Source organism: Pungitius pungitius, chromosome 19 (genome assembly GCF_949316345.1).
Source record: "Pungitius pungitius chromosome 19, fPunPun2.1, whole genome shotgun sequence".
NCBI lineage: Eukaryota > Metazoa > Chordata > Actinopteri > Perciformes > Gasterosteidae > Pungitius > Pungitius pungitius.
This window is the reverse complement of record NC_084918.1, coordinates 3,428,322-3,448,466: the sequence shown is the minus strand read 5'-3', so window position 1 is coordinate 3,448,466 and position 20,145 is coordinate 3,428,322. Positions and strand designations below refer to the sequence as shown.

Genomic DNA, 20,145 nt, shown 5'->3' with positions numbered 1-20,145 from the left:
CCTCTGGCATTGGAGCTCAGTGGTCTGCAGCCTGCTCTGTGTGGCCCTGAAATGATCGCGTTTCGCTCTCATGCTGCAGGAAATGAGGACGACCAGGACGCAGAACTGCAGGAGAATGAACTACAACAGCGGAGCCCCGACGCTGCTGGCCGTGTCCACCGGGAAGCATTGAATGGAACGCGTTTGCATGAAGGAGCAGCCAAAGAATGTGTGCTTATTTCACTCTATAATTATTTCACGAAATAATACTCAGCAGATTTCCACCTGCAAAATGTCGGTTGCTGTCGTCTTAAAGTAACGACTGGGCGCTTCGCTCTCACTTTGTGAGACTCCTGTGGGCCGTGACAAATGTCAATGACAGATGTTACCTTTTGCTTCGTTGTGGAATAAAAAAAAACGATGATCTTGTGTGTAGACTTTGAATCCAGCTGATTTTCTCCTCAGAAACCCTCCCCACACAGAGTCGAGGTCACGCTTTTGCAGCACTCGAGGGGGCAATGAGCCTCAGAACGGACCCAGTTGGTTTAGTGTCTGCAGTATCTGCATCTCAGGTCCTTGTGAACAAACAACTCTTTGACTAAAAACAGAGTGAAGTTTGACATAATGAATCAATAAAATGATTTCAAATCAAAAACAAAGAAGGAAAAAAAAACGTACCACCCGCATATAAGTAATAAATACTTTGTCCATTTGAGTACATCTAGTTCATAGTGATTTCTACTTTTGGTACTTAAGTAAGACTCCTCTATCTTGCATTGTGATTTTTCACAGCACACGGATGCTTCTTACACCACTACGAACATGACGGGTATTTCACGCTCAAAATCAATGATGCACGGGTGTGTGCACAAAGGGCTGTTTGTTTGATTTATATTTAGTGTAAAGCTTAGCCACACACGGCCTGAGGCAACATGTAATTATGAAATGTCAAGCTTGAACATGCTTGACATTTCGTACCAAAAGGGCTCTCAGGAGGATGACATTTTCAGCCAATTAAAGTGTCAATCACTGATTAGCATTTGCAGACATTTCTATCTCTCACACCTGCGTTGGTTGTTTTGTCTCTTCGGGTTTACAACAACTCATTGACAGCAACACAGGTTTTGCACAGTGCAGAAAATGAGTCCCTCCGTTCTCTGTGTATCAACACAATTTAAACACGGAAAAGGAGATGAGATGCAAGTTGTGTCTCGGTCAAAAATGAGTTGGAAAAAACAAAAAACACAGGAGCAGCATGAAAATCAACCAAATGTTTGATGTGACGGTGACTCCCGTCTTCAGCAGTTCAGCACAAGTAGCAAAAATATGATGTAAAAATACCTCATCCTGCATCCTGAATGTCACCTGCAATACATTTCTGCTGTGTGATTTCTCAGTAGTTTTGGCAAAGTTGAAGCACTGTGCAGTTTGAAACCAGCTGGGACAGTTCCCCCCCCCGGATATTTTTCATGCCGTGTCTTGTTATCTTCTATCGTGAGAAAAAACGATCCCGCTAAATGTCAGTATGCAATTTGTTGGAATTTACTGCCAAAGGGGTGATTAAGTCTGTAGAAAATATTGTGTGAGAACTTGTTAGAGACCAAAACGCCTCCCCTGTGGTTTACATACTTTTCTCCGAAATGTATAGTGCTTGGGAGGACAGTGTCCCATTGTACTCAGGGGGGAGGAAACCAGCACTGAAAACCGGTCCTGGCCCATTAATGGCTCTATTTTATCTATGTTTGTGGAAACAAAGCTGCTGTGCATCGTCTGCTGTGTGCATCCTGGACATGAAGCCGGATGCAACATGGCGTTTGTTGCTCTTTGCACGCTGTGCTTTACTCAATGCACAAGTGGAAGGCATTGGGATTTGTATTTGGATAAAAGCTTGGCCACAAACCTCCTGACGCAACATGCAAACATGAAATGTCATGCGAGTTCAAGCTCGTCATGTCTCTTGTTATCAGGAGGAGCAAGTTCTCGACGGGGGGGGGGGGGGAGGCTCGTTCAGGTGTCTCAATTAAAAAAACTGATTTACGGCAGCTGTTCTGGGAAAATGTGGCCCCGCCCACTCAGCTCGCCGCTGTGACGCCTTCTTCACAAAAAAATCACAGGCCGCTATGAAGTTTAACATTTAAGTTAACTACTAAACTGAAGTCTCAGTTTAACAAAAAATGTATTGGAAAAAAAAGTACTAAAACATCATTCTTTTGCACTTTCTTGTGCAAATTTTCATGCATATTTCTCTAAATCACAGATTGGAATGTGAAACAATGTAAAAAACTCATCAGTTCCAGTTTCCCATCCATCATTCACAGTCTCTCCGTTAATCACGCCCCCATTAAAAGACCATCCTCTTTCTGAGAAGTGCTAAACAAAAACCCTGCAAGGTTGTGAAGGTGTTTTTTAAATACTTGAAAATCCTGATTCTACTAGGTGGACGTGTCCCTCCCCTCCCTCTCCCCCCCCAGGTTAGCTGTATAAAAGTGTCAGAAAATCCCCCTTGCTGCACATCACCCATTTTGCTCTTCTTGCAGACTGTGGACCTCCGACCCCGTAAGTGTTCTACGCTTTTACCCTGATGGATTTAAACATTTCTGTGTTTGATAGGTGAAAAATATCATTGCAGTTTACTGTTAAATCTGTTTGGTTGTATTCAAAATGACAAAACAAAGCATCATTTGAAGTATTTTCAATGTGTTAGATGAAAACAATGGACCTCTTTTTGTTACAGAATCATGAGTAAGAACTACTTGTCCAAAAACGATGAACTCCGCAAGGGAGACTTTCTGCTCTCCAACAACAAGCAGTGGAAGGCCATCTTCCAGGTGAGTGACTCTCAGTGTGTGTGTGTGTGTGTGTGTGTGTGCGCTGCCGTCACTCGTCATGAGCCCTGGGCCTTGTGAAGGTAAAATATTCTAAAAAAACCTCACTTTTTCTTGCCTGCAGGACGATGGTAACTTCGTCATCTACGGCTGGAAGCCTTTTTGGGCTTCGGACACTTCCGGAACAGACGGCATGCGCGTGTGCATGCAGGAGGACTGCAACCTGGTCATGTACAACAAGGCCGACAAACCTCAGTGGCACACAAACTCCTACAAACCAAACAAAACCAACATGTGCCGCCTTCACCTGACCGATGCAGGAAAACTGGTGGTCAGCAGGGAGAGTGAGGAGATCTGGAACTCTGATAAAGACAAAGGCAAGAAGGCATGAAGTGATTCAATGTGAACGTTATGCTTTGTGATCAGTTACCAGTGAACCTTCCTTCTGTATCATCTGATATCAAATAAAATACATTTGTCACAAAGCACAAAAGAATAAGTGTGGTGTCTCTTTGTGGTGATGAAGTGTGTCTGTCTCTGCTTCTCAGGTCCTTGTGAACAAACAACTCTTTGACTAAAAACAGAGAGAACTTTGACATAATGAATCAATAAAATGATTTCAGTAAATGCTTCATCTGATCTTCTCCCGTCATCTGGTCCTGTGTCTTTGTGGTGAAAGAATTAAGTACAAGTAACATTGCCATAATGTAAAAATACTCCAGAGTCAACGTCCTGCACTCAAAATCTTTGTCTCAGCTCCTCCGAAACAAACAATAAATACACTTCAATAACAATTATATACAGTAGTCACTCTATTTACAATAGTTCATTTCCGGTATTGTGGATTGTTGTTTATATATTTTGAATACTACTTATTTATGATACTTTTACCCTTTCTGTTTATGTGTCTAGTTTCTATTTTACAATGTTTTCTTCAGTCTTTCGTCACACTGCTTTAAATCCTGTTGATTTGTGACTAGTGAAAGATTATCTCTAGGATTCCAGTTAATCGTAATGCGGAACCAAAGCACTTCCTTACTTTCCAAAGCTTGCAACAAGCTGTGAATTTTACTCCTTTCACGTGTGCTCACAGATTTACTGGTGAACGACGCCCAATGTACACTTTCGACATTACATTTAGATGTTTTCTACTCAGGTAACATCAATAACTATTTGTCCAAAAACGATGAAGTCCTCAAAGGAGACTTTTTGAAGTCTAACAACGTGATTCATCAAATCTCAACTTCAACAGTCATTTGATTTGAAGGCAAAATGCAAATGTTTTGGTGTGTTGGGGATTTAAGTAGAAGTGCACCCCTAGTGGTGGGAATATAGTAATGTTTAGTGTAGAATTGTAGTTTGTGTGATGTTAAGAGTGTAGATATTACATTTATATGTTAGATGAAGTGAATGCATTGTAGTACACATTAAACATCCTGTCATGATGTAATGTTAAAACCTGGGGACGGAAGCTAATTGCCGTCCTTTGTGTATTTCTCCCAACTTTCTCCCCAAAGAGGGTTTTACTTCGGGAGTTTTTTTCTCCTGTCAGGTATTAGATGAGCAACTGGATGCAAGTCAACAGAGTATTGCACCATGTGAAATGTGTTAAACCATGAAGAACTGTGATCTCATATGCTATGTTGTAATTGAAGTGTACTAGTTATAAGATGAAGACAAAAAATGTATGCAATGTTCACTCATTGAGTCATAAAGCCAGATGTTTCTACATAGAATGCGTTGGAATGTGAGGGAGCGATAAGACAGAGAGGTTTCAGGTTACTGCAGCAGTTTCACACCTGGATGTGAAGAGGATGAACAAAGAGGAGACACTCTGAAGAAGAAGCCAATGACATTCGAATACACCCAAAAGACACCCCCCACCCCCCCACCCCCCCCCGGACCAAACTGAGAGAAGAACTGGTAGAATTCTGCTGCAGCTCCTTTGATGAGTCACCTTTGACTTGGGCAGAGAATTCTCTATTTTGCAAAATACATCACTGTTCACATTGTACTTTACTTTGTAAATTGTATTCCTGATCACTTTGTTTAGTTATCAAATGCTTTTTGATTTTTTGAAATTCGAGGTGTGTCCATGCTCTCACTTGATGAACATAAAACATGAAACAGTGGTCGTGGCACAAGACGACTTTGCCCTCCACGGCTGGAAGCCTTTTGGGGGTTTCAGACACTTACAGTTCGGCCTCTGCATGCAAGACGCCTGCAACCTGATCCTTCACAACAACTCTTTTTACTGCCTGCAGGAGGATGGTAACTTCACCATCTATGGCGCTTCAGACGCTTACGGAACAGATGGCGCCCGCGTGTGCCTGCAGGAGGTCTGCAACCTGGTCACGCACAACAAGAGTGACCAACCCCAAGTGGCACACAAACCCCTACAGACCCACATGCAACTTCTTCACCTGACCAATAAGTAAATACGAGTTAATGTCAGACGGCGAGGCGTTTTTTATTAGTGTAGCGCGTTTGGACAGCGGGGGCGTTTCCAAGAGCTTCACATAAAACCAAGGGGGTGGAAGGACTCAGCAGACCTGCAGCTTCCTGGGGGCTTTGTTCCAGACATGTGGAGCAGAAAAACTAAAACTCCGTGTTTTAGTTCTGACTCTGGGAACAAACCGTATACCCGTCCCAGACCCCCCCAGGGTTCATGAAAGAAGTTAAAGATTTTCCTCTACTGTTTATCATACTATGTAAACTCACGCTTTAGTTACCCTGCACAAAGAGACATTTGACTGTTATCAGAGATCATTTAATTTCACAAAGACCAGTGCTCATAAAGTAAAGTCAAATTATTCTGATAAGTCTTTTTTTTTCTGGCTGCAGGACGGTGGTAACTTTGGCTTCAGACAACACGTGTGCATTGCAGGAGGACTGCAGCCTGGTGATGCACAACAAGAAAAAACGAACCCGAGGTTTCACACAAACTCCTCCAGAGCCACAAGCCAAACGCCTTCAAAGCCAAGTCTGAAGAACTGAAAGAAAGCGGAACAAAAGAAGTCATTGCACCTGCAGCCACATGATGTCCCACTAATCCAACTGCACTTTCTGCATCCACGTGCGTGTCTCACCTTGAGCGGATTTGCCTCTACACGAAACAGCATTCATCTACAAGAGACAAATTTCTTTCTCAAACTCAACTTTCTTGTTTCGGACGGACTCTGCAGGAGCCTCAGTGTAAAATCCATCCTCCTCGGTGTTATGGAACATTTTCTCACGCAATCGGGAATCAGTTATAAAGTGTGTGTGAATCAAAGTGGTAACTTTACGTTTATTTCTTGCAAGGAAGAAGAAGTCTACAACAGCTTTACGCTTCTTCTTCATGTTTCCTCCTTGTTTTTGTTAAAACAAGGAGGAAACGAGGTCCCAGACCTGAAGGACACAAGCCAGTTCCAACACATGTCGGATTAGATTTTAGGACCACGGCCCGGAGAAACTCACACCTTCTCCTTCCTCCGCGCAGCTTGTGCTGTGGATCGACAAAGTGCTCTGAGATCCTTCTGCTCAGACAGTTCCCTCACAATTAAAGTCACGATTAACTTTAGGCGTTAATCCAAGGAATCATTATGGGGTCGTTTATCATTACACCAGGAGCCTGAAGCGTTGACTCTTGTGTTCTTATGTACAGAATGCAAGCAAAACTACAGAGAACAATCACACGTTTTCATCCTTCTGTCTGAGACGAGGGAAATCAGCTGCAGACAAAAAAAGCCCCTCTTTCTTTGAATCCTAGAAACGCCCCCGGTCCCTCCCCTCCCTCTCTCCACCCCGAGTTTAGTGGTATAAAAGTAGGAGAAAATACCACTTGCTGCACATCACTCATTTTGCTCTGCTTGCAGTCTGACTGGACCTCCGACCCTGTAAGTATTCTACGCTTTTACCCTGATGGATTAAAACATTTCTGTGTTTGATGCATGAAGGAGTCATTGCACTTTACTGTTAAACATGTGCAGGTAAATTCTAAAGAACGTAATAAGATAATAGGTTCACAGCTTTATGATCAAATGTGAAAGGTTTGTCACTGGTGTTGGAATAGAAAACAAACCAACAAACCATGTTTTCAAAGTATTTTCAATGTGTTAGATGAAAACAATGGACCTCTTTTTGTTACAGAATCATGAGTAAGAACTACTTGTCCAAAAACGATGAACTCCGCAAGGGAGACTTTCTGCTCTCCAACAACAAGCAGTGGAAGGCCATCTTCCAGGTGAGTGACTCTCAGTGTGTGTGTGTGTGTGTGTGTGTGTGTGTGCGCCTTGTAAAGCCAAAATATTCTTTAAAAAAACCTCACTTTTTCTTGCCTGCAGGACGATGGAAACTTCGTCATCTACGGCTGGAAGCCTTTTTGGTCTTCGGACACTTCCGGAACAGACGGCATGCGCGTGTGCATGCAGGAGGACTGCAACCTGGTGATGTACAACAAGGCCGACAAACCTCAGTGGCACACAAACTCCTCCAAACCCAAATCCAACATGTGCCGCCTTCACCTGACCGATGCAGGAAAACTGGTGGTCAGCAGGGAGAGTGAGGAGATCTGGAACTCTGATAAAGACAAAGGCAAGAAGTGATCCATTGTCTACGTTATGCATTGTGATCAGTTACCAGTGACCCTTCATTCTGTATCATCTGAGATCAAATAAAAGACATTTGTCACAAACCATGAATGAGTTTCTTCTCTTTGTGTTGATGAAAAGTGTCTCTTCACCTCAGGTCCTTGTGAACAAACAACTCTTTGACTAAAAACAGAGTGAAGTTTAACGTAATGAATCGATAAAATGATTTTGATCTGATTTTCTCCCTTTATCTGGTCCTGTGGTGGAAGCATTAAATACAAGTAACATTACCATAATGTAAAAATACTCCAGAGTCAACGTCCTGCATTCAAAATCTTACTTACTTGAAAATAAAATGTGTAATCAGCAATATGTTCTCATTATGGTGTAGAAAACCCTTTGTGAGATTCATATCATCAGATAAGAAAGTCATTGATGGTTCATCTCATCATTCTCTGTCGGGTCTCAGTGTGTCTCTGCATCTCATCTTTCTGCCCCCTCAGCTCACGGAGAGAACACGTCCATGTGATCTGACGTTCAGTCACTTTAAAATCACGTCGAAATGCTAACCGACAACTCCATGTTGAACACATGAAGAACAGTCAGATGAAGCCAGTGTGGGCTTCAGATATCTACAGATATCTACAGTGTGGTGGCGGGCGTGGTTTTGGCTCGGCTGCAGGGGGGAGTGGCTCTGGGAACGGGCCCAGGTGGAGGTAATGATTGTGTCCTCATATAACCCCAGTGAGGCGGCGCGTGAGAACGGACGAAATATAATAAATAAAATAGATTTAACCCGCACTGAGTCGTTTCTGCTGCCTTCTCCCGGAGCCCCCCGACACCCGCAGTGTGACAAACAGCTGCTATTAACAATGTTCATTTACTGTAGAAACGCATGAATTTAGGATAAAGAAACACTTGCTGTCGAAGAATGTCGTGTAACTTCCGATGCTTAGAAGATGGTCAACAAAAAGGAGCAGCGACTCTTTGTGTATTCGTGACATTGAGAGAGGCACCGAGCAGTTGTTTGGTTTCCTCGGAGGTAACAAGGAATGTGGGGAATTTCAGAAGAGGGCCCCCTAATTCAATCCAAGTGGAGGCACGACTTGTAAAAAAAAAAACACCACCTACTTTTGTGGCAGCGACTGCATTAGAACTACAGAACAAACGGTTTTAATAAATCGGACAGCGTCATGTTTAAACAATGAGAGGCGAATACGCCTCATGATGTAAACGGGTATATAACGTAATGTTGTGCTGCTGTCGGGGGCTCGGCATCGACGGCAGCTGCTGGCAGACCGGCTGCCAGCGGCCCGTGGCCTGCTGAGGCTCCTGAGACCTCGGGATTCAGTTCATGAGCAGGATGACGCATGAGAGTCTCATGATGAGACATTTGGAGCTGATTAAACAAAGGACGGCCGACTTACACTTGCACGAAGGAGCCATTGCAGTTTACTGTTAAACATGTGCGGTTAAATAAACTGCAACCTGGTCATGTGCGACAAGATTGACAAACCAGAGTGGCACACAAACTCCTGCAAACCCAAATGCAACATGTGCCGCCTTCACCTGGTCAGCACGCAGAGTGAGGAGATCCGGAACCGCCATAAAGTCAAAGACATGAAGTGATTCATGGGTCTGAAACCAGATTTAGTTTGTTTGCACTGTGGCAAACCAGGGGTGAGGAACCAAGCACAGGAGGCGGAGCTTCAAGCTCCGATTGGGGGAGGTGATAAGAGGGGTGTCTTATCCTGTGCAGGTGCTGCAGCCACTAGGAACGTGGCATTGGTCAAACCTGCGGGCCATCGGTTAATTGGAGGTAGAGGATATATCCAAGGAGCAGAGCAGACACTGGAGGAGGAACGGGACGCAACAGGTGCCAGAGGAGCAGAGAAGAGGTAACAGCCAGGACTCACTTAGAGTCACCAATCAACCTGATCCCCAGAGGACGTCTTTGGACAGCGGGAGGAAGCTGGAGAACCCACGCAGACACGGGGGAGAACATGCAGACTCCAACCCGGGACCTTCCTGCTGTGAGGCGACAGTGCTAAACATCACATTATGGTTGTTAAAAATAAATAAATCTTTTCTTGGCAGGTAAACAACAATTATAAAGAATGTCAGAAGTGAAGCATGTTGAAAAAGTAATAAACCAATACATTTTTGTCATTGCATTGTTGAAAAAGTCATTTAAAGCATGACTTTTTTTTTGTGTAATTTTTTTTCAACCTGCAAAACTTAAGCAATAAGGTACATAAATGTTCAAGGGTGCAGTTTTCCCGGCGTATTGGAGGATGAAAGAGCTTTTATTGCACTATTTGAAGACGTTAAAGCGGGATGTCTTATTGTGAAAGGCCAGAATTTGGTTCCCGGATGTGTTGACAGCATTGATGGTAACTTTGGCCACTCTTTAACCAACGTTTACAAAGACGACGGACCGCTCATTCACCGGCGTTCGCGTCCTTTAACTCTAGTCAAAGCCATTTTAACTTTCCACATTAAAATGTATTTGGCTCGAAAGTTAAAGAGCTAGCTTTTGCGTCATTTCTATCAATACTTAATACAAAAAAAACAACCGTTTTTTTTTGACCAAGTGACGTTGAGCACTCATGAAAAGTCATTCCCACTAAAATATCAAAGTTTACGCGAAACATGTTTGGTATTAACTGCCGGGCTTTAAATGACAACCTTAAATGTAAGTGTACGGCGCTTCGTGGCTCACTACGGGACACCCCGTGACCCTCTCTCGACCAATCACAAGGCTTGACTTCATCTGCCCGTTGTGTCGGTGAAATAGGACACTTTGACGCGTTTAAAACCTCGAGCTAAACGTTCCGCCTTCTGCAGAGAAATCAACACTTCTGCGCACATATTAGTGACAAAACACACACATTGAATAAAGATGATTTATTTCCAGTGTTTGTTGAGGGAGGCCATTGCTTCCCTGCTTCTCTGTACACAGGCGAGATGTTCACTGTTCAGAAAACATTGTCTCATGCAGTTATAAAGATACCTTTGTTTTTTTTCTCCCAGGTTATAAGCGCCCACGCATTTTACTGCATTTTAAAATAAAGAGGGGGGGGGGGTAAATCTATATAATGAGACACAGACAGACTATTTGGATGCTCTGATATCGATGTGAGTTTAACTCAAAACAGGAAAGACCCCACAACAAAAAAACATCTCTGGAATGCCTGTGAGGTTATTTTCTCCTAAAAGTGTTTTTCTTGTCAACTGCCGGTAAAACAGTTTTTATAAAAAGGGAAAAAAGAGGCACTTTTTCTTCTTGAGATAAAAACAATGTGTGAAAACTGGTCTATAACTGAACAAAGTTTGGAAATAAAGACCACTGTACCAAGCATTACATACTATGGTATCAGCTTTTCATTACTTTATTTGATAAAACTATAAAAATCCTCCAGTTCATCAAGCTAATATCTGGCTGTTATGACTGCACTGTGAAAAAAAACCTTCCCACAGCACCCAGCCCAGAAAGCAGCCCTCAGTTACATCCGTATACTTCAAGTACAGGCAACAAGAAACACATACCTAATGTTTTGAAAATGACAATATTGTCACAAGCAACTAGTGTTAGTCCGTGAGAGTAATACATTCTTCATACCGCTTTATAACAGGAAGAAACTGAACCATGATTCCTTAACAAAAAGAAGCCTCCTCCTGCGTTCAGTAAGTTCCTTCTGTTCATTAGTGCCGTCCTACGATCCACAGAGTCCACTCGTGTCCCGTCGACGCGGCTGTAACGGGCCGCGTCACGTTGTTGCGTGAGCGGGGTTCGACCCCCGCAGGAGGAGGTCAGCGTTTTGTCCACGTCGGTTCCAGTGTGGAATCACACTCATAAACATCTGTTCTTCATCATTCCAGTAACAGTCGCATAAGCCTGTACATGGTATGTACAGTAGATACATAAAGTTCACTTTGTAGAAAAAATATTGTGCAGTAACCTTCGCTAAAATACCCACATTCGTACATTCCCGCATTCATTCCGTTGGTTTTTCCTCAAGCGGCTGGTGGCGTTTCACAGATACTGGTAGAACCGCGAGCGGACCACCTGTGCTCCGGTCAGTTTGTGCGGGTGAGCGTCGGCCCCGAGGCCCGCTCTGTGTTTGCCCTGCGGCGCGCCGCCGTTGGCGTGCTCCCCCGCCGGCGGCGCCGGTGCGCCCGGGGACGCGGAGGGAGAGGGTCTGTCGGGGGCCACGTCCCCGGCCTCCGGGCGAGCGTCCTCGGCGGCGGCTCGAGGTGCCACCTCGGCGCTGGAATCGGGGCCTCGGCACCGCTCTCTGGTGATCCAGTCGCGGATGGAGAAGTCCTGAGAGGAACACCGGGGCTTGAGGCGGTCCAGGGCGGACAGCTCCGCCGTCTGGTCCACGCCGCCCTGCTCCCTCCAGTCGTTGATGACCGCCAGCTCCGCGAAGTCCCTCTGCCCGGCCATGGTGTGCCTGCGGCGGATGCTCTTCTTCTTCCCGCGGGCCTCCGGCGCTCGGTTCTTCTGGGTGAACATGTCGTCGGCGGAGGAGCGCAGCCTGAGCTTGAGGCGCTCGGTGATCCTGAGGTGCCAGGAGGGCTCGGAGCGCTCCGACTCGCTGCGCGAGGACGAGCTGAGGCTGCTGGTGGACCGGCCTTTCTTCATCACCTCCAGGACCCGGGAGAGCCGCGTGGAGGACTCGGCCTTGCCCTCGCCGCGCTCCGCGCTCCCGCCGGCGCCGCCCTCCACCGACGACTCGCTGTCGGTCTGCTGTCTCAGGGACCACCTCCTGGAGAGGGTGTCGCACTCGATCATCCTCTGCGTCGGGAACAGGCGCCGCGCCTCCAGCCTCGGCGTGGTGCCGCCCTCGGGCGCCGCGCCGCCTCCCCCGAGCTCGGCCTCGCCCGGACCCGGGTGCGGGCGCGGCGTGGACTGGCTGCTGCCGCCGCCCGGGGCGAACACCGGGAAGTCGCTCTCGCTGTCCGTCTCCATGGGTCGCCCCTCGCTGATGAGCTCGCTGCGCTCGTCGTCCGCCTCCTCCCCGCCCTGCAGCTCCGGACTGAGCGCGCTGGACTCGGCGCCGGTCAGGAACGTGATGGAGGAAGTGGTGGAGTAGTCCGAGGTGATGGAGCTCACCTCCGCTCCGGCCGACGCCCCCGGACCGGCCGCGGCGAGGTCGGGGGACGCTCCGCTCCACTTTTTGGGTCTTGACCTGGGCACGGACGCCCCGGAGCTCATGGTCCCGAGGTCGGAGGTGTTCTCGTCGAGGTGGGACAGGGGGTCGGACAAGCAGCACCTCGCCTGAGTCTGGTAGCCCGGGACGTTTGGGGAGGGCAGAGGCGGAGTCTTGTCCTTCAGCAGCGAGGAGTGACAGTGCTCTCTCTTGGCTTTGGGGGCGGCCGCCACAGTTCTCCCGTTCTCTTTCCTCTCGTCTGCGCGTACCGGCGCCGAGGCGTCGAGGCCCTGCGCCTCGGCCGAGAGGCCGCGGTGGTTCGGCTTCTGGCCGGGGATTTCATTTTTGGCGAGCGCGGCGTCCAGGTCGTCATCTGAGCTGCTGGGCTGCGGCTTCTCCTTTGATTTCTTTCTTTTGCGACTGGCTACAGCAAAGATGGAGGAGACTAGGAGCTCCCGGTCCTTCCCTGAGCCCCAGGAAGCCTGCACAAAGGGACAGGTGAGGAAGACGAGGAGGAGAAAAGACACCAAAGTGAGGACCCTCGGATGCTGGGAATCACGGGGAAGGAGCACGTCAAAAAGAACAAACGAGGGAAAACTTCACCCCTGCCTGGGAATTTAACCCTTTACTCCACCGGCTCCCGCGAAGAAGTGGACAGAGAGAGGAACATTAACAGACGGCATCAACAGGGAGCACAGTATTGTTTCCATGCCAACGGGAGAAGCAGCAGCACAGCATGAACTGAAGCGTCCCTGCTGTGGCGTGGAAGCAGGAGGAAGGCAGCCACATGAAAGCAGTGCAGTGATGAAAGGCGCCGCTCCAGCAAATGACACTACCTCACTGTGCTTGTTATCTCATAATGAGAAATACATTAATGCTTTGCTTCCCAAAGTCAGCCCAGCCTCGTTATTTCTACCTGTGTCGACCCTTTGTTATCCGTCTAAGTTTTGATATATTCATCTGTGGTATCTATGCTTCTAACGGCTACCTATGAATTAAGCAAAAGTGTTCAAATCATTGACAAATTCACTTTAAAATTCTCATCAGAAACATCAATATATTTTATTATCAGAATTCCTCCTCTGAATCTGGTGCAACAAGCCACCAGCCTAAAGTGCATCTTGAGTGGAGGGGGAGGCGACCTCATGCTACACTGTGGGTGGCCTGAGGGGGTTAACGCTGACCACGCACACACACACTCACCTTGGATTTGGCCGAGTCGCTAGTCTGTGAATCTGTGGGTGGAGAGAGAAGAGAGACCCGTCAGATGTTTGTACACAGACATCGATGAGGTGCAGCATGTGGAAATGAATCAAGGAGAAAAAGAAAAAAAAGGGAAGAATGGAACAATGTTGATGAGAAGGATCGTTGGCGTGAAAACACACAGCGGACAAGACGAGTGAGCGCACACACACACACGAGCAGACACCGGGCCATGCGTCACACAGAAGAGCGCTACGTCACCCTCAGGTTCACAAGAAGAGAGAGGAAAGGTTCCTCCCTCAAGTTTCTGAGTGAATCTGAGTGCAACTGCAGCTGCAAACACAACGGGTACACTTTAACAGCAGCTGAGTGTGTGTGTGGGGGGGGGGGGGGGGCATGCGACGCAACAATGGAGACGGGATGCAGACGTGAATCCTCCGAGAGCAAAAAAACCTCCAAGATACCGAAGAAATACTTTTATTTCTGCTTTACGACTGTCGACAACAACAGAAGACGTTCTCGAATGTTACATGTGGTCCAAACCAGTGGTTCCTTTAGATGAAAGACATAATTCACATGGTCCTGTTTTTCCGTCATACATACACAACATATTTGGAGGGTGTTTTCATTCCAGAGGTTTATTTGGGTAGAATTTGCTCATCACGTAGTGTTCATTCACACTCTGCAGGCTACTTTAATTCTTACTCCAAAAGATGTAAAACAAAGAGTCTAAAAGTAAACATAATTTGGGGATTATTTTCCCTTGTTATTATCACACAGAAATTCTTCAGGTCGGGAACCACTGGTTTAATCCTGAGCAACGTAACAACTTTGCCTGAGTAAAATAGTCTGAAAATGAGGAAACCTTGTTGTGGGTCAGTCACCTAAAGATCAAGACGACATATGCGGACACCTCATGCACACAAGCAGACACACTTTGGTGGATTATGACGAGGTCTGATACCTCAGATATGACAACAGTGACACGGTGATGACGGAGACGGCTGTGGTTAGAAACCAAAACATAAACGTATAACAGAGACAGAGTGACGGGGGGCTCACAGAGGGGCTAGCTATATGAGAAGAGGGGGGTCACTACATGAGGGAGAGAGAGTGAGTGTCAGCGAGGAAAACCTATGATCAGTCCTCACCTGCTCTGTAATCCCATCTACAGACATCCTCCCCCTGAATAAAATTTGCTTGTGTTTTGTGTTTGTGTGACGTAGCACAGCCCCCCTGTGCAGCCCCCACGATACAGACGCACACGGACTGAGACGTAGGAACCGTACCATGCCGTCTCTCCTGATGGCCAGCTTGCGAGACAGTGAGGAGAGACAGCGGAAAGCCTTTCAGACAGTAGCACCGGCCCGTGTTAGGTACACTCTGACAGACACGCCACACCCGCGGCCCCCCAGCGGAGATGCTTCTCTCCACCCTTTCCGTCGCGGTTCCTTTTGTTTAATGCTTTGTTTTTTTTTTCTTTCTCTTTGGCTTTTCAAAAGAACTGCGGGTTCCTGCAGACTAGGCAGCTACACTGGGGGCAACAATCCTCCTTCTTCCTACAGTTCCAGCTGTCCATCACGGACATTATAGAGTCCATCAGTGTCATCATGGTGTGATAGACTCCTCCCACTTGGCCTGTGTCAAGATCAGTATGTGTGAATGCTGGGAAAGCCTTTAGGACACCCGACAGAGCCTCACTAGAGACAGAGGAATCAGAGGTCGCCTTTCGCTGTAAAAACATCTACTTCTGAGTAAGAAACAACATGCCTTAATTGTGCAACAGTGGGCGGGAAAAAGGGAGGGAGATAACCAGCTATTAAAGGGATAAAAAAAGGAGCAGGACTAAATCCATCAAATAGCGAGGAGGGGCGGTTAACACTCTGAAAGCAAATGAAGAAGCGGGACAATCTATTGCATCCTTTCCACCTGATGTGATGCAAATAAATAGCGCAGCGAAGCCCGACGCAGGACTCATGGTTGGCCAAAGACATTTCGAGTCTAGTGGCAACAGCCAGAGAAGCAAAAAAACACAAAAATGGGGGGAAGAAGCAGCGTTATCATCAACATTTGTTACCGGGTGACAAGGCGGTCGCTCAGCGGAGAGCAGGGGGGGGGGAGAGAGAGAGAGAGAGGAACCCACCACAGAGTCGGCCCGCCAGAGGCAGCGCGTTACCTGATACTTCACCCTGCGACGCGCCCGTGCGCCCGATGTTGGTGAGCAGGTGGTCGATGTTGGGCACCGGCTGAGACTCCACCGCACTGTCGTTACGCGATATGGTCTGAGGGGAGGAGATGCAACGCCCCGAGGAGCGGGTTCAGGACGACGTTCTAGACGGACATGCGGCGCCGGGGGCTAAAACTCAAATTCACTACTCGGCCATTGTGTTTTACAAGTTGAAATATTTTGTAGAAAAGAAAGAAAGTAACCAAATCCAAATAAATGAAATATAAACGCCATGAAAATCACTGTATGGTTATTTTTAAATGTGTATCCACGTCCCTAAAATACTCCATCTATGGAAATGGTTTTGATTGAATCGGTTTAAATTCAGCCGTAAATAATTCAGCAGACTCACCACTGGATCTCCGTTTCCATCTTCAGTGAAAAACCAGTTATACTACAAGAAAGACAAAAGTCATTCCAATTAGTTCCGTGTTTTACGTGATGCCATGGAATGGTGAATGATGCTCACGTTCTGAATGAGGGCCTCCACGATCCGGTACTGGTCCGGCATGTGTGTCACCATGTGGGTCATGTTGTCCTCGGTGGTCCGCACCAGAGTGGGACCGAACACGATGGCCAGGTTCCTCGGCTCCATCTAAAAATTAAAACAACACATTTAATGCATATCTTTAAACTTTCTCAGATTGAAATGTGATAAATGTGATAAAAAGTCACACACCTTATTCTTCTCCGAGTTGTCCGCCACCGCTTTGAGATGAGCCGAGAGGAACTTGAGGGTCTCGTAATGATGATCGGGCAACTCGTGAAGCTGCGAGCAGAAAGAGAACAACATCACACAAGGCTTTTCTTCTTCTGTTCCATCTACTCGTTTGTCGTTGCATTCCACAAGGACTTCATGGGGTTACAGCGGCTCCGACCAAGCAAGTACATCGATAACCAATAAAAATATATGTATTGATGAAATGAATTGTCAAAGCCACTCGCCAGCCTCTTGAGCACTTTGAGCCTCTCCACTGGGTCCTCTGTTCTGTTGGCGTCTATGAAGTCCGCGTACCTGTCTGCAGGAAGATGTAAATAAGTTAAGCAAAAGGTTGAGGGGAAATGCATCCAACTTCGGTTTGCACGGCGCATCAGTTCTGACTCCCGGCCATCAGAGGGCGCTCACGCACCACGTGAAACTCACCATTCGTGAACAACGGCTCTGGAAGTTTACGGAAGAAGGACTTGAGTAAACTGCTGATCACATTCAGGTCCCTCCATTTCTGCAAAATATGACAATAGAATTAATGCAAAAATCTTGACATCTAGAAACACGAGAAGAAAAAAACAGAGTTCTTTAAACACGTCGAGGGCAGAGCGAATGCAAGGAGAGTTTAATTAAAGCCGCAGCGATCGATGAGGCGCCACTCACATCGTCCTGGATGTCGATGTCGTTCATGCCCTTGTTATTGAGCTCCTCCTGCATGTTGGAGATGGCCGCGTTGTTCCCGGGGACTCTGTAGATGCCCGTGTACTCCAGCCCCCTCTCCTCCACCAGCTTACAGCACACCTCCACAATCAGAGGCACAAACTGCAGCACGGAGAAATGCAGGAGAACGTTGAGCTCATTGGACCGGCGGTTTCATGACTTTACTTCATTACGATTGGCAAATGGATGAGATCAGTCCAGACCTTGTTGGTCCGTGCAGGGGGACAGTCGTCCAGCCTCACTCCGAACGTGACTCCGGGGGACGGCTTCCTCTCGAAGGGTTTCCTCATCAGCCCCGGGATGCTCTTCCTCCACGTCCCTTTGTCCTTGGGAGGGCTGGTGTCGTCTGGGACGCACCGCGAGGGGAGCAAAGCCACCACGTTTTGTTATTCTTTGGTTCCAAACGCGACGGACTCGGTGGGCGCCAAAAGCCGGGGGGACGCTTCTTTGTCCTACCTTTGTGCATGTTCTTCCTGTCCTGCTCTGTTTTGGGTGTGGGAGGACTGGTGGCCTTGCTGTCTCCTTTGCCTCCCAGCAGCGTGTGCCTGATGCTCAGCGACTGGCGGGAGGGTTTGGGCGACGGCTCCGTCTTGCTGCCCGTCGGACTGCGTGGGACAGGAACACAAAATGAGCTTCCCGACCCGACCGACACCTCTCTCTCTCTCTTTTACTCGGCCACTCACCTCATCAAGGTGTTGTACTCCTTGATCTTCCTGCTGATGAGGTCATGGCTGGTGAAGACAGAATTCTAAAAAAAAAAAAAGAGGGAGGGAGTGGAACAGATTGAGAAACATGTGAATGTTTGTCCTGAATCGCCCGGGCTCGGCCTGAGCGATGGACGCTCACCTCCTCGTCCATGTTGCCGTTCTCCTGTATGACTCGGATCCAGGCCAGCATGTCCTCTCGGTCCTCGGCCTGGAACAGGTACTCGCAGTCCGACGTGGTCAGCCGCAGCACGTTCTTCCGCTTGGTGTCGCTGTACGAGATGTCGATGAGACACGCCTCGATGCTGATGGGCAGAGGCTCGTCCACCGATTGGCAGTTGGCGTGAGCCTGTCCTTCCTTTTTGTCTTTGTACAGGCAAAGGTAGCGGCCTCTCAGCACGGCGTACATCTGTTTCCACGGGCGCATGCCTCCTCCGACGCGCTGCAGAAAAAGGTCGTGAGCAGGCGAAGGTGTTTTAAAAAAGCAAAATGGAGGGAATAGAAATGTCTCCTACATGGAGGACTTCGGGTTCATGTCAAATAAAGACACCTCCTGCAAACAGGGGCAGCCCCGCAAGTTATACACGGTCACATGACGCTGCACACCTTGCTCTTGTCCGTGCTCAGCTGCCTGAAGTGAAGCAAACCCTCCTTGGTGGCGTCGCAGAAGACGTCAGACGAAGAATCCCTCCTGGACCCCGAATCTTCGGATGACCTGTCCCCCCCCTTGGTGGGACAAAAAATAATCAAGAGTTTATCAAAAATAAACAGATGATGAAAAGTTATTTAGTTTTTAAACCTGATGGCACGGTGTATACTTACAGAGAAACATTAAATATAAATACAATAAACTTTGAATTAATGATTCACTGACGTCGGTTGTAAACAAGAACTTTTATCTTCTGGGTGTGAACTGGTGTGCTGATAAAGCAGCAGGATGTGCCAGTCACGTGACAAACTCATGCTCGATAAAGAAATAGGGATTGAACTCACCTTCCTCAGACTCTTCAGACCAGGTATTAAAGACCCGCTGAATGGAAAAGAAAAAGGTATTCTTTTAAGAGACATAATGGGTGTTGTTTTTTTTACGCCAATCAATCACTTAATGCTGTTTACAATGGGGCTGTCAGGGTACGTAAAGAAACGCACCCTATGCCTTCTCCCCGGTAGTTATCCAGGCCTTCGTCACATGACTTGGACCGCTCCGTTTTTGTGCCAGAATCGGACTCGGCGACCGTGAGACGGAGAGAATCTGATGAGAGAGGGACAAGCCATCATTTGCAACCAGCGGGCTCCGTGGCCTTTCGGGAGCTTCTTTTCCGCCGCTCACATGTGAACACACCTTGGTCATGTGACAGGTGGCGTCGAATGAGAGGCGACAGAGAGCTGGGGCTGGGTGGCCCGGTGGTGATGACGGGCGTTCCGCAGGTAATGGCGGAGGCGGGGACGTGTGTGCTGTCCTGGTCGGTACTGGGACTGGATGGTTCGTCTGAGGACAGAGAGACGACGCTGAGATGAGATGACGCCATGTTAGGTGCCGTAACAGCAGATGCTGGACACGTTACCTTCAGTCATGTTACATATAGAGAATAAAACATAAAACCTTCATGTAAACCACTGTGTCATTCTGATCGTGTGGCAAGTCTCTTTCGGCCGAGTTCCTATACAACTCTGGCATTAATTCAGATGGGGGGGAATATTTGGAACAGGAAATCACCCAAAGACAAAGTCACATTGATCCCTCCTATCTCATGTGAGCAGTAATAAAGAGCGGTCACAGCGACACGGGGATGCAGACAGGAGAAGGTTGGTTCTGTTCCTTTTCCCTTTGAAAATAAACACAGCAGCGGCATTACGTCACCACAGACACGTGTCATAATGCCCGATATGCAATATCAGCCGCAGGGCAAGCCCTAAAAACAAATGAAGAGACGCCGCGCGTGCGATGAATCATATCGGCGACCGCGCTGATGCAGGAAGGGCAGGTAAAACCAAATGTGGCCCCGCCGACCTCAGCACTCTTCAGCCGTTAATCAACCGTGAAAAGTTAC

General features: G+C 47.5%; 3 protein-coding genes across 6 annotated transcripts in view; 2 read left to right on the top strand and 1 right to left on the bottom strand.

Annotated features, from left to right (window-relative positions):
- The first annotated feature begins 2,471 nt into the window (after nucleotides 1-2,471).
- Nucleotides 2,472-3,295, top strand: LOC134102886 (B-type lectin plumieribetin-like). The gene is made up of 3 exons (XM_037456677.2): nucleotides 2,472-2,535; nucleotides 2,714-2,807; nucleotides 2,929-3,295. The coding sequence occupies exons 2-3, from the start codon at nucleotides 2,718-2,720 to the stop codon at nucleotides 3,193-3,195; spliced, it is 357 nt and encodes a 118-aa protein (XP_037312574.2). The 5' UTR covers nucleotides 2,472-2,535; nucleotides 2,714-2,717; the 3' UTR covers nucleotides 3,196-3,295.
- A 3,323-nt stretch (nucleotides 3,296-6,618) lies between these two features.
- LOC119199015 (B-type lectin plumieribetin-like) lies at nucleotides 6,619-7,486 on the top strand. Its single transcript, XM_037456678.2, has 3 exons — nucleotides 6,619-6,682; nucleotides 6,936-7,029; nucleotides 7,130-7,486. Exons 2-3 carry the CDS (start codon nucleotides 6,940-6,942, stop codon nucleotides 7,388-7,390), a joined length of 351 nt encoding a protein of 116 aa, XP_037312575.2. The 5' UTR covers nucleotides 6,619-6,682; nucleotides 6,936-6,939; the 3' UTR covers nucleotides 7,391-7,486.
- Nucleotides 7,487-10,291: 2,805 nt separating this feature from the next.
- LOC119198375 (rho GTPase-activating protein 21) overlaps nucleotides 10,292-20,145 on the bottom strand; it is a 50,203-nt gene continuing 40,349 nt past the window's right edge. For all 4 annotated transcript variants that reach the window (XM_037455437.2, XM_037455440.2, XM_037455439.2 and 1 more), the window contains 17 exons: nucleotides 19,437-19,583; nucleotides 19,244-19,346; nucleotides 19,088-19,124; nucleotides 18,701-18,820; nucleotides 18,237-18,536; nucleotides 18,074-18,138; nucleotides 17,847-17,995; nucleotides 17,594-17,736; nucleotides 17,334-17,492; nucleotides 17,106-17,184; nucleotides 16,907-16,980; nucleotides 16,641-16,730; nucleotides 16,431-16,556; nucleotides 16,314-16,355; nucleotides 15,911-16,016; nucleotides 13,735-13,766; nucleotides 10,292-13,013 (listed from right to left, as the gene is read on the bottom strand). In XM_037455437.2, the coding sequence (XP_037311334.2) occupies nucleotides 11,412-13,013; nucleotides 13,735-13,766; nucleotides 15,911-16,016; nucleotides 16,314-16,355; nucleotides 16,431-16,556; nucleotides 16,641-16,730; nucleotides 16,907-16,980; nucleotides 17,106-17,184; nucleotides 17,334-17,492; nucleotides 17,594-17,736; nucleotides 17,847-17,995; nucleotides 18,074-18,138; nucleotides 18,237-18,536; nucleotides 18,701-18,820; nucleotides 19,088-19,124; nucleotides 19,244-19,346; nucleotides 19,437-19,583 (3,374 nt within the window). In that variant the 3' untranslated portion in view covers nucleotides 10,292-11,411. The remainder of the gene's footprint in view (nucleotides 13,014-13,734; nucleotides 13,767-15,910; nucleotides 16,017-16,313; nucleotides 16,356-16,430; nucleotides 16,557-16,640; nucleotides 16,731-16,906; nucleotides 16,981-17,105; nucleotides 17,185-17,333; nucleotides 17,493-17,593; nucleotides 17,737-17,846; nucleotides 17,996-18,073; nucleotides 18,139-18,236; nucleotides 18,537-18,700; nucleotides 18,821-19,087; nucleotides 19,125-19,243; nucleotides 19,347-19,436; nucleotides 19,584-20,145) is intronic.

Excerpts from the sequence above, each read along its gene's own strand:
- LOC134102886 (XM_037456677.2), top strand. The coding sequence starts at position 2,718 with ATGAGTAAGAACTACTTGTCCAAAAACGATGAACTCCGCAAGGGAGAC. Across the intron at positions 2,808-2,928 it reads AGTGGAAGGCCATCTTCCAG|GACGATGGTAACTTCGTCAT; the intron begins GTGAGTGACTCT and ends TCTTGCCTGCAG.
- LOC119199015 (XM_037456678.2), top strand. The coding sequence starts at position 6,940 with ATGAGTAAGAACTACTTGTCCAAAAACGATGAACTCCGCAAGGGAGAC. Across the intron at positions 7,030-7,129 it reads AGTGGAAGGCCATCTTCCAG|GACGATGGAAACTTCGTCAT; the intron begins GTGAGTGACTCT and ends TCTTGCCTGCAG.